At 38.7% G+C, this 15239-nt stretch overlaps 1 protein-coding gene across 1 annotated transcript; it reads right to left on the bottom strand.

The window, feature by feature from the left end:
* Nucleotides 1-1094: 1094 nt before the first annotated feature.
* Nucleotides 1095-11088, bottom strand: il17re (interleukin 17 receptor E). Its single transcript, XM_042491503.2, has 17 exons — nucleotides 10651-11088; nucleotides 9914-9929; nucleotides 9709-9816; nucleotides 9487-9590; nucleotides 9278-9355; nucleotides 9080-9182; nucleotides 7838-7983; nucleotides 6804-6872; nucleotides 6641-6707; nucleotides 4850-5031; nucleotides 4713-4760; nucleotides 4576-4621; nucleotides 4244-4395; nucleotides 4089-4157; nucleotides 3951-4002; nucleotides 3760-3867; nucleotides 1095-2931 (listed from the first exon to the last, which is right to left on the bottom strand). The coding sequence occupies exons 1-17, from the start codon at nucleotides 10726-10728 to the stop codon at nucleotides 1961-1963; spliced, it is 2397 nt and encodes a 798-aa protein (XP_042347437.2). The 5' UTR covers nucleotides 10729-11088; the 3' UTR covers nucleotides 1095-1960.
* Between the last annotated feature and the right edge of the window lie 4151 nt (nucleotides 11089-15239).

Here is a 15239-nt window from a genome sequence, read left to right as displayed (position 1 = left end):
TGCAGGAATTTAATTAAATGTGTCCTTTGGTTAACAGGCTTGCCCCAATTAAATCCAAACCACCTTTGCACCCAGTTATAAACACAAAGACTGCTGTTTGAATGTTTTCAGTTGGAGCGCTACAATTTAATAATTAACCTCCATCCCAGGCAGCAGGTCAGTTAATCTGTATTATTATCTGCAGCACTTTATGGAGCACAACCAGCCATGGTAACTGTCCTTTGCTGTGAGCAGTTATAAAAATGCAAAAAATGTCACGGATGTTTTTTTTGTTTGTTTTTTTAATGTGCCAAAAGGAACATACTCTCAAACTCTGCAGCTCAGCACCTTGTTTTATGGCCTAAAGCCAATCCTTAGTGACAAAACCTACCTGCAGACAGTGGGTTAACTCGTTTGTGTGATTTACACCTTGAATTTGCATTATGATATTTTATGTCAGCCTAATAAAAGTTATGAAAAGATGAATTTTTAGTTGCTGAACTTATATCTTCCAGAATTGTATCTATGGTAATTAATGATTTACTTCCTTAGTAATCCTGCCAAGCAGGTCTGTCAAGCAAGTCTGTTAACGTCAGAATACTAGAGTTTAGTTAATATCGCAGTCGTTTGGTGCACTGTGAAGCTTACCTTTGACCTCTTGGACATAAAATGTCATCACTACATCATTTTATCCTATTAGACATTGTGGGAGATTTTGTGATGATTAGCTTGTGAATGATTGACTTTTGACCAAAAACTCGTTTTATGAGGTCAGAGTGGCCCAGACCTTTGACCAAGTTCTAATCAGTGTATCTTTAAGTTCAAGTGGACGTTTGTGCCAAATTTGAAGAAATTCCCTCAAGGTGTAGTGACATCAGGTTCACAAGACTGAGATATATGAGGTCACGGTGACCTTTAAAAACTAAAATCTAATCAGCTCATTGCTGAGTCTAAGTTGACATTTGTGCCAAATCAAAAGAAATCCCTCAAGCCTTTTTGGGATATTGTGCACATGAAAACAGGTCAGATGGAGGGACGGATAACCCCAAAACATAAAGTCTCTGGCTGTCACCAAGCAGAAAAACACATGAAGGTTGTATCACAGAGACTCTGAATGTTGGAAAAAAGCTTTTTATTAATATTAAAAGCATAACATTAAATTTTTCTTCTTTCATTTCATCAAGACGAGTCATTTAAAAAATGATACCTAAATCTCATTATCTTTCATACAAAATGTTGTAATGCCGTGTTGAACTAATATTTGCTTAAGGGGCAGTCACGTTTGCTGGATAAAGAAGTGCATCATACCTAAAGGGCAGCAAATACAAACAAAACTGAATTTACACTTTTTAGGAGGTAGTATGTGTGCACATAATAATAATGGAGCTCCTGTACTAAAGGCAATAGTATTACTACATGATCACACGAATAATCTGCAGAATGGTTGAGAATGCATCAGTGCAAGCCACTTCATCTTTCTGCCTGTTTCACTCTTACACTGAAATTCCAAGGTACAGTTTTGGCGTAACGTCTTTGCTTCAGCAAACCAGTATGAAAATTTGCATGCTGTGATGATCTGCAGTCATAAACCTTTTCACCTGTCCTGTTACAACACTTTCAAATATTGAATGCTACCATGCATAAAATAAGGTTAGTTTGCAAACAGATTTTACTAGTGGTCAGCATATTTGCATAAAGTAGATAAGACAGGTGCTCACTATGGCTTCAGTCACGAAAGCAAAATAAAGAACCTCTTTGAGACTAAATGCTGAAAACGGGATGGAGTATTTACCTATCTTTAATATGCAAATGAGTGCATTTGTCACATGCTGGTACCAGTATAAAATAGTTCATACGGAGTGATTGGCCCTGAGGTGCTCACAATGATACACCAGCTCGCGTGTCTCATGTATCATGTTTGCAGCACAACAAAAGCCTGTCCTCATCAGACACGTGAAACTTGAGATTAAAGTTTCTCTGCTCACCATGGCAACTCGTGGAGAGGCTCGTGCTCTTGTACAGTTCCTGGCCCAGCCATGTTGGCTGCCAGTGGCAACTTGAGCCTGCTCTGAGTCTTATCTGACGTTTTTTTCACTGACGATGTGACACTCGGCCCTTGCATTTTCTCCTCTTGTGTCTGAGGCAGCAGTGTTTGCAGTCTTTGGGATAGCTGCCGTGCAAGCCATACTGACAGCACTTTAGGCAGGAGTCTGGGCCAGCAGTGGCACCAGAATTTTCCAGTTTTTGTCTGTCTTCTCATACCTCCAAGCTCCTGTATCAAACCACTGAAATCCTTTGGTAAGCAGTACCGGGGGATGCCTCTGAAGGCCTTTGGGATGTCCCTAGTGTGGCAAAGGCCCTGAAAGTAAACAAGGGCCACTCCTTGACATTTGCCCACCTGCAGCGCCCCCTCTAGGCAAGCCAGAGCAGCTGTAAACACTGGTGCTATTACTGTGGAGGGCTCTCTATGGGCATGCCAATTTTTATCATCATATAATTTAAAACTATCTCTTGTCCTTGAAGCTTTCTGTTTTTTGCATTTACCCACTTTTCGTCCATTTAGGTTCATATCTTCTTCCATCTCTACTCTCATTTTTTCATGTCTCACCTCTGCTTTGTTATAATCTTCCACTTGTCTCTCAGTCTTATCACTGCTTGCCCTCTCCTCCCTCTGCTTTTCATAGACCCTGTTAGCTTCGGGACTCCAAACAATCAGCACTTTTCCTTGTGCCTTACGCACTGTTTCCCACTGCCCGTACAGCCAGGGAAGTGGACCCAGGTCTGCCACTCCAGTCCCAGTCTGTGTTTGTGAGCTTTGGGCCCACAAAGCCATGTGCACTACAGCATTTAGCTCTCCCTGCAGGATTGAGGCTAATGCACACATGGCAGAGACATGAGCTGACTGCTCTGATGAGCCCACCAGCAACACTGGCTCCTGGATACAGAGCCAACCTGGAGATACAGGAAAACACAAGAGAAAAAAAAGGTTTATTATTTGTTAACTGAATTTTATTTCTTTCTTTAAGTGAATGCTTAGCACCGCAAAGAACCATTTGTGTAACAATTACTCACCCTGTGTTACACTGAATTCTTCCTTTCCGAAGGGGAACTTAACGAAAAGCTAAACTTCTATCTATGCCCTTTTCAAAGCCAGACTTTATTGACAATAACAGTTATTTTAACTGCTGCCTTGATCAGTTAGTTTGTGTTATTGTGGGGTTTTTTTGTATTTTAAAGGGTTATTTCACCAAAGTCACACAAAAACACTAACTAACTGATCCAGGCCGTAGCGTGCCAGCAGCTCCCGAGATCATCAAGATAAAATGACAGTTTTTTTTAACGGAGTCTGGCTTTGAAAAGAAGATTGATAAGTTTCACTTTCTGTTTAGTCCCTGTCAGAAAGGGATTGGGGAAGTACTGGCATACGACTAAATAAATTAGATTGGATTATACCGCACAAGTCGTGTGAGTGTGTAGACAGATATTTCATAGACTTTATGTTTTGTTAAATGCAGTTGCCTATGACTTTAATTTGTCAAGAAATTTCTCAGTTTTTTAATTATATGTTCACCAGAGGCATGAGCGAAACATACATATTCCTGTACTTATAAAAATGGTAATTTGGGTGATGAAATTTTCCTTTAAGACAGAAAATTTAGCATAGATGTTATTGGGCACAAATTAAACAAACCAGTTGAAGCAATAGAATAATGACATTAAAATGATTTCCAATCTGAAAACGGAGACGTGACTCAAAGGCACAGAGGCAACTGAACCAACCTGTAGCTCCACTCCTGGTGAGACGGTGAATGAAAACTCCCAGTAAAGCAACAATAACCACAAATATTAAAGCTGCCACAGCATACATGCCACATCGGTTGTGCGTGTCTGTAGAAACAGAAAAGGTTTCTTTGTTTACTTTGTAGGAGTCGTGTGCATGCATGTATACTGTGTATCTTGAGTAAACTCACAGTCTGGGCACAGAATTCTTCCACCAAGAAGAGCAGGATCTGACTGCCACACCTGCAGAAAAGCAGATTGAAAAAGTGAGAAGGGAAAAAGGGTAACACATTATGTCCAAAAACACCTTTCTCGGGGATGCACTTCACCTGCACGCACGGCTTCTCAGCAAGAGAGTGAAGAGGCACATTCATCCTCATGATAGTCGTATTTCCTGACTGTGAAATGAAGAGAGTCACATATTCACAAAAGTTTTCTCTCTCTTTTGGCTCTTTCTATTACACAAACACAAACGCATGCTTACCATTGTCACTGAATGGACCTGCCCAATGAGTGTACATTCGCTCTTATTAAGGACACAGAGCTGAGCTGAGAACTTTGCAGGAACAACAGAGGTGAAATGCAAAAACACACTCTGCTTGCCAGGTTCGACATACACCTCCCATGAAGACATATCTGTGATGGACAAGGACAGAGACAGTCAAGGGAGGGAAAAAGATAGATACTTAAAGAGTTCTTTCAGTTTCTTGAGAAGCACTCTATGAAATGTAATAATTATTATTTGTATTATTATTAATATTATCTATCATGTTATTATTATATATTATATAATTTTTTTATTACTGTTCGACTCACCAGGCTGGAATAGGCAAGAGATATTATGGCTGCCTTGTAGAGAAAACTGCAAAAATGAAATACAGATATGTGAATCTGCAGCTAAAATGTAAACATCTGGTCACGTTTCAATGCATGCACACTAGGCCAGTTCTCACCTGTACACACATCTGAGGGTGTTTGTCCACTCCTGATGTGTAATACCGCTGTTGAGAAGACACAGTGGGTGTTTAGGAAAGCTGTCATAATGTCAGTAATCTATTACCAACGTTACTAGCAGTTCTGTCATACTTACCGCTTCGGTTACAAACTCCGTCCTCTCCAACGTGGTGTTGAGCACAGGTATGCAGAGGTGTTCGTTCAGCCTCCAGCAGAGGGAGGCAGAGATCTTCAGGTCACTGGCAGGACACTCCAAACTCAACATCAAATATGACTCAAACAGTTCGACATCAGAGGAGGGCCAAACATCGCTGAAATCTGTAGAGGCAACGTGGACATGGATGTTTAAAACTCTATGACAAGTGCCTGACTGTACCAAGGCAGTAATCATAATATACTGGGGGCAATACAACCCCTCCAGTATTCAAATATGCTTACTTTATTGCTAAATTTGTTGATAAAATATTTTGCTAAAAATGCCGCTAATTGCATCAAGGTTAAACAAACTTTTTTTTTGTAAAAATGAGGTGATTTGAAAGTGCTAATCAATCTACCACAATCAGTCACAAAGATAGTTCCTACATAAACCTGCCGCCAACAGCCCTGTAGATTATCTTGAGTAACTGGGTCATTATTTCTGGAAAGAGACATTGCTGTTGAGTTTATTAAATGTTTCTTTTGTCTCTTGAGCACCACAAGCTAAGTGCCATCTAGTTCCATTATATTTGAGAGTCGGCAGACATCTCCACGGCCGATATCTCAAACACTCGACAACTCACACAAAAACAATGATAAATAAAGGACTACAAGTACAAGGAATAACATGTATTTTTGATTTTAAGCTGAACTGTTACTTTAACTCCTCGATAAAAAAATGTGCATGGACCAAATATTTTGGAGGAATGTCAGTACAAAAACTGCTCAAACAACAGCCTCTTCACTTAAATAACCAAAGTAGTAGTCCAAAAGAAAGTGACATTTTTATGCCTCTGTGCCTACAGTAGTTGTGGCTGGGGGCATTATGTTCCCTGGCTGTCCGTACGTACGTCCTGTTCCCATGAAACGCAATATCTCAAGAACACCTTAAGAATAGTTCTTCAAATTTGGCAAAAAGGGTGACTAAAGGATGTACTGATTAGAACTTAGTGGTCAAAGGTAAAGGTCAATATGACCTCACAAAACATGTTTTGGCCATAATTCAAGAATTTATATGCTGATTATGACACAATTTCACACCAATGTCTACTAAGATAAAATGATGAAGTGATGACATTTTTTATCCAAAAGGTCAAAGATCAGCTTCACTGTAACATCAAAACCCATCATGCAAAATCTTATCTCAGGAACAGAGGAGCAGACATTTGGTCAGATACCAAAGTGGAAACACTAATGTTGAAAGCAGATTGTATGCTGCTGTGAACCAGTCAAGTACAACCACAACCACAAACCACAAAGCAGAAATTAAGGTTTAATGTATGGTAGTATTCATAGGTGGCTGCTGTATTGCATTACATTGTATACAGAAGGTGTCTCTATTTACAGTGTTTACTACAAAAGCTTCTTTACTTCTCATACGTGTTGTCACAAAATAAGAGCATGTCTGTGCCCATAAGTAATTACAATTTCCTCTCATCTAGCTGGCTTTGCTCTCTTCCTAATGTTTTTTTCAAATATGAAATCTATGAAAACACAAAATGGACACATTGGACACAAAACATGAAGAGTATACCCAACAAACAGGATCTAAATCTGGTCCAGCGAAAGTCTGTCAGGAACCACTCAACTGATGAAGGGAATTACCCTGATTTGTATTTCTGAATCATGAGGCAGTCAGAAATATAAAAACAGTGGCAAAATAACAAAAAATTCCCTCCAAGAGGTTTTTATTTTCAGTCTCACTCTGACACGAATCATCCGTCACACTCACCTGTAAGGGTGTCGTTTTCAAACAGGCATTTTTCATGTCGCTTGGAATCTTCACGGGTGTAATACGCCTGTCAATGAAAACAAGACGTTTACAGGCATGAAAAGAATAATAATAGTAATAGTAATTTTGCCTGTGTGAAAAAATAGTATGGAGCTGAAAGTACCTGCACACACACACAGGGCAGCAAGTAAGGGATGTTAAGAACAGCTGATCGAGACTGAGATGGATCAATCTGAAAAGAACAAACAAATAAATACGTTATGAAAAAAAAGAATTGCCACCTTATGTTTGTATGCCTCAAATTTCTGTTGTTGCAACAAAGCTGCACATTCTACAATGCACACATCTTCAACTTTGCAACCAGGAAGATTCAAACAATCACCAAAGTTTTAAGGCGGACACCCGAGATTAGTGTCACCAACTCAGTTTCCGAACAAATATCTCCCCTTCTGTTCCTGAGTAATGATGTAGAATAACATCCAGAAAAGTGTTTTTGTTCATTATTATGACGTCACGGGGCATATACATGTTTTGTGAGAACACAGTGACCTTTGACCACCAAATTCTAATCAGTTCATTCTTATCTCCAAGAGGATGTTTGTGCCAGATTTGAGAAGGTCTTCTTAAAATAAAGTTCTCACAGGAAAAAGACGGAGGCAAACTCATAGTGTAGATAAAGTCTGAACACTAGTTAATGCTCCCATGAAAGTTTATTCGATTACCTCCACACCTGTGACGTTTTCGGTCATTAGCCCTTCTTCAGGCATGCTAATGCCCAAAATGTCACACGTTTTGAGGTAATTGAATACTTTCATTAGAGCTTTTACTCATGTGCGGACTTCATCTATTCTTTGATATCTGTTTTTGCTTTGTCCAGCATCTAGTCTTGATCACTTCTGGATGTGCGGCGCTGCTTGAACTTTTCTCCTTAAACTCAGTGACCATGACCTTTGACCTGCAAAATCTTAACAAGTCATCCTTGACTCAAAGCGGGCGTTTGTGCCAAATTTGAAGAAATTCCTTCAAGGCGTTCCTGAGATATCGTATTCACAAGAATGGGACAGACAGATGAACAACCTTAAAAACAATTCATGCGCCCATGGCTATTGTGAAGGAATAAAAACAATCTTTCTTACTTTCTTTAGTGCGTACAAACAAAATTGCACATATGCAGATCAATGTACCTGTGATACTTACAGTAATTCTGTTGGGTAAAGTTGCCTTGCAGAATCCTGCAGTTTTTTTGTAACACCATCTGGTGTAGACTTTGTCTCCAGGCTCCACGGTGACAGAGATGGATTTAGCAGACTGGTTCACAGACAGATCAAATCTTGGTATGGGATCTAAGTCACAAAAAAACCCCCAAAAATAGACGATAATATCAACACAACTCACACAGGTCAAAACATACAGAAGGGTGATGCACTGAAGGAAAAACTGAAGTGAAACTAAAGTTGTCAAACATAAAAAACACAGATGGTCTGGGTTAGGGCTGCAACTGATGACTATTTTCACTGTCAATTGTAATTATATTTAAATACAACTGCAGAAGAAGTTGTGAAAAGGCACAAAATACAACTGAATACAAAAGCAAACGACAATAAGGTCCCGAAGAAAAACAATGAACATAACAGAAAAAAACTGCAACACAACAGAGGATGAAGTCATTCAAAGTGTCACACTCAAATCAGTCGTGCGCCAACTAGAAGAGGAGGGTCTTTAGCAGCAACGTAAAGGTTTCTGTAGTTTGAGAAGTTTTTATTTGAAGCTGTTTCAGAGTTTAGGGCAGCCACCAAAAGGCTCTGATGCCGCTATCCGTTAACCTCAGTGCTCAAAGTGGAGTATGAGGATACAAGAGTTATCCAGATAAGGAGGCTCCTGGTCGATTAATTTGTCGATTATTTTCTCGATTAATCGATTACTTTGGTTTATAAAATGTCAGAAAAAGGTGCCAGAGATGATCTCCAGTGTCATGTTTTGTCACATGGGTAGAAATTGTATTGAGTTTACAACCCATAGAGTAAAGAAGCCAGAAAATATTCACATTTAAGAAAGTGGAATCAGAGAATTTTGACTTTGTTTTGTTAAAATAAATGACTCAAACTGATTATTAAATTTTAAAATTAGACGCCAATTAATTTAATAGTTGACAACTAATTGATTAATCATTGCAGCTCTAATTTGGGCAAACTTGTTGAGCGTCCTGCAAGTCAAAGTCTTTCTGATACATTTATGCTCTTATCTGAGTGTTTCTTTTTCTCCCAGGGTAACAATGTCCGCATTCACAGGGCTCACTTAATGTTTTGATGAGTATATAAAAATGATGAATTAGGAAGAAAGCATGAAAAAAGCAAAAGGAAGATCAATTGTAGCAAAGGGAGAAAGTCAAACCAAAGAGGTAATGTATGAATCAGATGTCAGAAATCCTTCATGCACTACCTGGCACCGTGTAAGTGACACGGCAGCTGGAGGATGTCGTGCTGTAGGACACAGAAACAACTGTTTTTGCTTTAGCCTCAATACAATCATGAACCAGCTCCCACTGTAAAAAAAAGACACAAATATACAAAATCAGGTTTCTCCTCATTACACCATCTTCATTCAAACTGAGTCAAAAAGCAGCAGAAGTCATCTTACCACAGCAGAACTGGCATTGCTGTACTGCTTTGTGCCACACTTGACTTGTTTTTCATATTGTTTTGTTTCATTGTAGCACTAAGAGAGAGAACAGAGAGAGACATTATACCATCGTGCTCCATCCTCTTGAACTGCTATGAACTGCAAGGCTCATGGCGACAATTTAAATGTCTACATTATGCAGCAGGTGCAAAGAAAACAGGTCAGACCGTTCTTTTTCTTTCTGTTTGTCTATTTTTGTTTCTTGTTTTGAAGGTAGGCCTAAATACTTCTGATGATGAGAGAATTTCAATCTTTGGGCATTTAGAGACGTCTGGAAGAAAGCAGGGTGACAAACATTTGTCAGACATGCAACAATGACAGCTTGAGAGATGAAATCCAGACAGTCATGTGGGTATAATGGACTATGCAGCTATGATCTGACCCCTTACCTTCAGACTTTATCCACACATGGACTGTGACACATTCAGAGTAACGGCTCTTAGAGTCCTGAATTGGAACTGGGGTCAGTTTCACAGGGCAGTCTCTTTTAACAAAACCTGTGCAGACAAGAAGAAAGAATTAGTGGCACATGTAGCCTCCACATGATATGATGCCAAGAGCTTTTCATGTGATGAGATCAGTTAGAAAACATACCATTTTGATTCCTCATCTGAAGGGAGGACAAAAGATGAACAACACAAGTTTAGGAAATATCAAGCATTCACAAAACTGCACATGCATTTGCCCATTTACATGCATTTATCACTTAATTTCTTTAATAATAATAAAAATCAAATTAACTTCAGTTGGTGTTTTGGATGCAGTGAAGTATATTTACCATACTTAAATGCAAATTTGAGGTACTTTTAGTATTTTAATCTGATGTCACTTTCTACCTCACACTTCAAACAAAAACACTGATATTATTATCACACTACAAGTACTCGATAACTTTAGTTACTTTACAAATTTAGATTTTTGCACACAAACCATATGAAAATATACAAGTGCAACAGAAACAATTAGTGAATTGATTTTTTTTAAAATAAAGATTTGGCAACCAAAGTAATTTTTCATGCAAAAAAAATCATAGTTCCAGCTTCTCAAATATAAGGACATGCGGCTTGTCCTTTTTGATTTATAAAATTGTTTAAATTTTTTTGCATTTAGTACTTTTAATACTTGATTACATGTTCCTGATTGTAATTTACTTTCGAAACATTTTCAATGCACAACTATTAATGTTAACAGTATTTTCACTGTGCAGTATTTAAATAAACGATTAAAATACTTCTTCCACCACTGATTGGATGTTGTTGATGCGATAACTCTAATTTTCCTTAATTATTTCCTGTTTCATCATTGTTTTTAATGATTGTCTATTAACTCACCTGACATGTCGTGGCGCAGTCCAGCAGCAGTGGAGACACCACGGCGGCAACAAAAGCGAGCGCGGTGCCGAAACGCATTTTAAACGTCTAAAACGCATTTAGAGCAGGAATAGTTCGCAAAATAAAAGCCATCATTTGGTGGCCTCGCGAAGCCGTAGTTTCTCCACTGATCGTTGAATCTGGTTTCTGTTAACAGAAGCGAAAACTCCGTGGTCGGAGCGCAATCCTCCTGAGGAAACGACAGACATGAACACCGTCTGTCACCTCAAGAAGCTTGTTTTTCAAACTGCTGTGGTTCTTTCTATAATGACTAAACATTGAGGGCGCTTGTTAAAAAAACACGTTTGCATGTATAACCTCTGCCACCTCAGCTCCGCCTCTCAGCAAACTCCCCGACAGCGTTGAGAAAGAGCCCAGTTACACCCCTGACAGACAGTAATACTCCCACAGGAACCCACGGTGCTCGTAAGCCGAGCGGATCTAACATACTGATACGGGTTTTTTTCTCCTCACCCACCACTGTTTGTATCAGCTATCAGGAAATTATTGCGAGGGGGCACAAAAGGTCTCCCTCTTTCACAATCATTAACTCACACACAGGTACAATCCCCCATAGGGTTTTTTTTGGTTTGGCAGTAATTCTACAGACGCCTCTGCCCCTCAGTCATCAGTACAGTGCCCACAAATATCGCCAGTTTTATACATTTTCATGTTTTTCAACACTGAATCAAAGTAGCCCAACCCTTAACCTTTTTTGGGGGGCACTGATGAAAAGAGAAAAAGCTTTAAATTACAAGTGAAAATATACAGTAAGATGCATGAGGCCATGGCCCCACTGATACAATTAATACATTGCCATATTGATGCCATTAAAACTATTTGTCAGTAGTTTAGTAATTTTCTAAGCATAAGTATTGTTGTTTAAATTATTTTAGATGTTTACATTATTTGTGTTTTCTTTTAATAGTTATTTAATTACTTTAATTATTATTATTGTTTGTTTTAGCATACGACTTTTGTAGTGAATTGGGAAATATGGGGCATCATATTATAAAGATAGGTAGGCAGGTAGGACCAGCATGCACCTGGGTGGGCAAAATGTTTTTTTTTTTTTAACTTTGAATGGACATTGGACTGTTTTTGCTTGAGTACATAATATGCCCATGGTGCATCAGTGGCCCTTTGATTGTTCGATTCAAGTTTGATTTTGAATTTTGCCCACAAACTGCAGCGATAGATACAACTGATACATGTTCACATTGATACAATCACTGTACTGACATATTTTTCAACTAGCCTATGTCTGCTTCCACAACAGCATGGCAGAATTCCTGAAATTCAATTATGGATTTTGATCTTAGTGTGCCACCCCAACATTTTCAGTGCCCCCTCTGGTCACTTCTATGAAGATTTCTGGCAGTCTCACTGTTAGTGCGTAGATGGACTGGAAAGCCTGAAGATGGACAATGACTGAAGACTGTATTTAGAGTGTGCAAATCATAGTGTGTGGGAGCAAGAGCGTAGTAGCGTATTTATATATTCATTTTCAGCATTTGTAGGGACGCATTTTAGGTCAGAGTGGTCCTTGGCCAAGAAAATTTTGAGCAACAAACACTTTGTTTCCTGCATTCTAGTAAATGTTTATGCACTAATATGCATCAATCTACAGTGGAAATTGCACAGTACTTCCTGCTTCAGTCATGCATAGTTGCTTCACCTATTTTGCATTTTATGGCAGATTGCAACGGTTTCTTTACAGTTTACATACTGCCACCACCTATTTTTACAAGGGCACTGATGCAACTATGAGACACTGTCATGTTTTCATTGATGGACACAAATGCGCACGTTCTAAATACTGAGGACATGTCATCATCCTTTCAGTCAGTATACATAACATGAACACATAAAAGACTGCAGTGGTTTAGATAAATTGACTGCTGTGGCATTACCTAAATTATCACACACAGCTGGCCTGCATTGGCGTGTGTGTGCAGAGAGAGGATACAGCAGATGATGGTAGCTATGGTTTGAACGGAAAGATTAAACAGGGCTTTGGTAGAAAGAAAAAGAACAGGTTTCCACAGCGACATTAAGTCTCCCGTTTTACATGCTTTCTGTCGAAACCACTGAGTGATGCTTATCAGTTGTTTCCACTCATGCTGAATGTTGCTCAGAGCAGGAAACAAGGCGTCTCTACTCAGAGGGGTGTCGCTGTGGCTGCAAATCTGAAGACATCAGATATTGTGATGAGTGGTTGTTCCAGTTGGGTGGGGGATCTTTACTGTGTGCGGAAAGACTGATTAAAAAAAAAAAAAATGGGGAGAGGAAATTCACATGAGCTACTGTAGCCACTGATAATATAAACAGTTAACTTGTGGGACTGTCATTAACATGGCAGTAAAACACCAAAACAGGTTAAAGATGAAATTGCAGTGACAGTTGATTTTTTTGGCTTTTTAAAAAAATGTAGCTTTATTTAGGAATATATTTTTTATTTGTTTAATTTGATTGTTTTTTTTTAAAAATCTGACATAATCGGGGTATGTTGTGGATAAATTCATTTTGCACAATTGGATATATATGTGCAAACAAACCAGTGTCTCAAAATCTGGGCATTTAAGATATTCTCGAAGCACACAAGTTTATCTGGCAGCTCCTGCAAAACAAAAAAATCTAGACGGGCAGATTAATGGTACATGTTCCTTTTTGTTGAGGTTGTTCAACCAGCAGAACCAGTGTACAGTAAGTAGATATACCATAAAGTATTGTGCAAAGCAAGAAACTTGCAGGACTAATGTGAAAGGCTCTACTGTCGCACCCTCACACAGAAGTCATCCACTAACACTTATGAGAGGACGGCGTATTTATCAAGAGTCAAAGGTACAGTTGATAACTTTTAATAAAAAAGAACTTTGTCATATTTGTGGAAACTGTCACTATAACCACACAGTATTATATGAGACAGATAATCTGTGAAAAACAAGAAAAAAATCACATTCCTCTGCCTCCTCATATTATTTCTAATAGCACTAATGCACCTGAACGAAAACAACCAATCAGAGCCGAGGGGTCTCTTAAGCAGCTGTTAATCATTTCAGTTGTCAGTTACTGCTCGTGAACTGCGGTCAAACAGTCAAACTAGGCAGCACTGATCAAATATGAATCAAGATTCAGTTACCGGATTACCTATTTCTCACTTTAAATGGCATTAAAAACATATTTTAGTGTACTGTTTAGCTGTAAAATAAGAAAGTTTGTGACCCAGCTACCATGTTGTTAACGGCTGAGCCGAAAAACGAACCTTGCTTTCATGTGGCATCAGAATAACTGGAAAAAATAGTTCCAAACTGGGAAAATTCACCAGAATGCTCCCTTGTTGGAACAATAACTCTGAAAGTTGGCGAAAATGTTGGTACACGAGTAACATAACTGACGTATTATCACGCAGAGCATGGCAGACAAAAGTAAATGCGAAAACTTTCTTAATTTGCATAATGCAGGTTAATTTTTTGCTCACTCGCAATTTGTACTATGTTACTAAGTTGTAACCGTTAGTAGCTGACCACGTAGAATGACCTAGATAAGATAGAAAGTTATTTATTAGTATTAGAAATATTCTAGTAGTATTAGGGGATGTGCTACTGAAGCAGCAAGTCTGGGACAAAATCATTTTGTAAAATAAATCTTCAAAGTGTTATCAACGTGCCGTTTAAACACTGAGCAATAAAATACACAACACATCTCCTTTGTAGTGTCCATGTTTCCACACAGAGACTTAAAGCTCATTAACGCAGCAAAGTCGGAAGAATGAATTCTCAACTCAGAAAAAGGGACTATCTGAGGAGTATGTGAATGCAGTATGAGCACTGCTAACCAGCTGGAGCTAACTTTCTTATTTTACAGCTAAAACAGTGCACTAAAAGATGTGTCTGAAAACATTTTAGGTGAGAAATGGACAATGTAGTGACAGAATCTTGATTCATATTTGATCAGTGCGGTCTAGTTTGACCACGAGAAGTAACTGACAGAACTGACAGCTGCATAAGAGACTCTTTGGCTCTGACTGGCTGTTTTTCGTGAGCCTCATTAGGTCTAGCAAATGTTATGAGAAGCACAAGGAAGAGGGAGCTGATTAAACCATTTATCTTATTTACTTCTGTGTAAATGTAGTGAGAGTTTCAGCAAATACGACAAAGGGTAATTTATTTATTTTAAAATAAAAGTTAATAACTGTATCTTTATCTCCCTTTTGTATGATGGAGAAAGGCTGTGGGCTGAGCAACTTATTATACTGTATGTCTTTCAGGTGTCAGATTTTTGGACACACATAGAGTTTGTCATTGTTATAAAAGAGGAAGTTAAGCTGAGTGTCACACCCTTAAGACAAACAACTACAATCCTAAAGAAACAGAAAACCTAATTGGTCATGATCATTCGTGATCAAAGAAGTGCTGTGTCAGTGTTTGTTAAATAGATATTGGGGAAATATTTATGATTTACAAGTTCCTTGGAAAGAGATAATGGAAAGGTAAATGTGTGACAAAAACCACGACGGTGAACAAACACAATCCACCGCTACCACAATG

Source organism: Plectropomus leopardus, chromosome 9, assembly GCF_026936395.1.
Source record: "Plectropomus leopardus strain MGB_pleo_1.0 chromosome 9, ASM2693639v1, whole genome shotgun sequence".
Lineage (NCBI taxonomy): Eukaryota > Metazoa > Chordata > Actinopteri > Perciformes > Serranidae > Plectropomus > Plectropomus leopardus.
The sequence above is the reverse complement of the archived record's forward strand: the minus strand, read 5'-3'. Positions and strand labels throughout refer to the sequence as shown.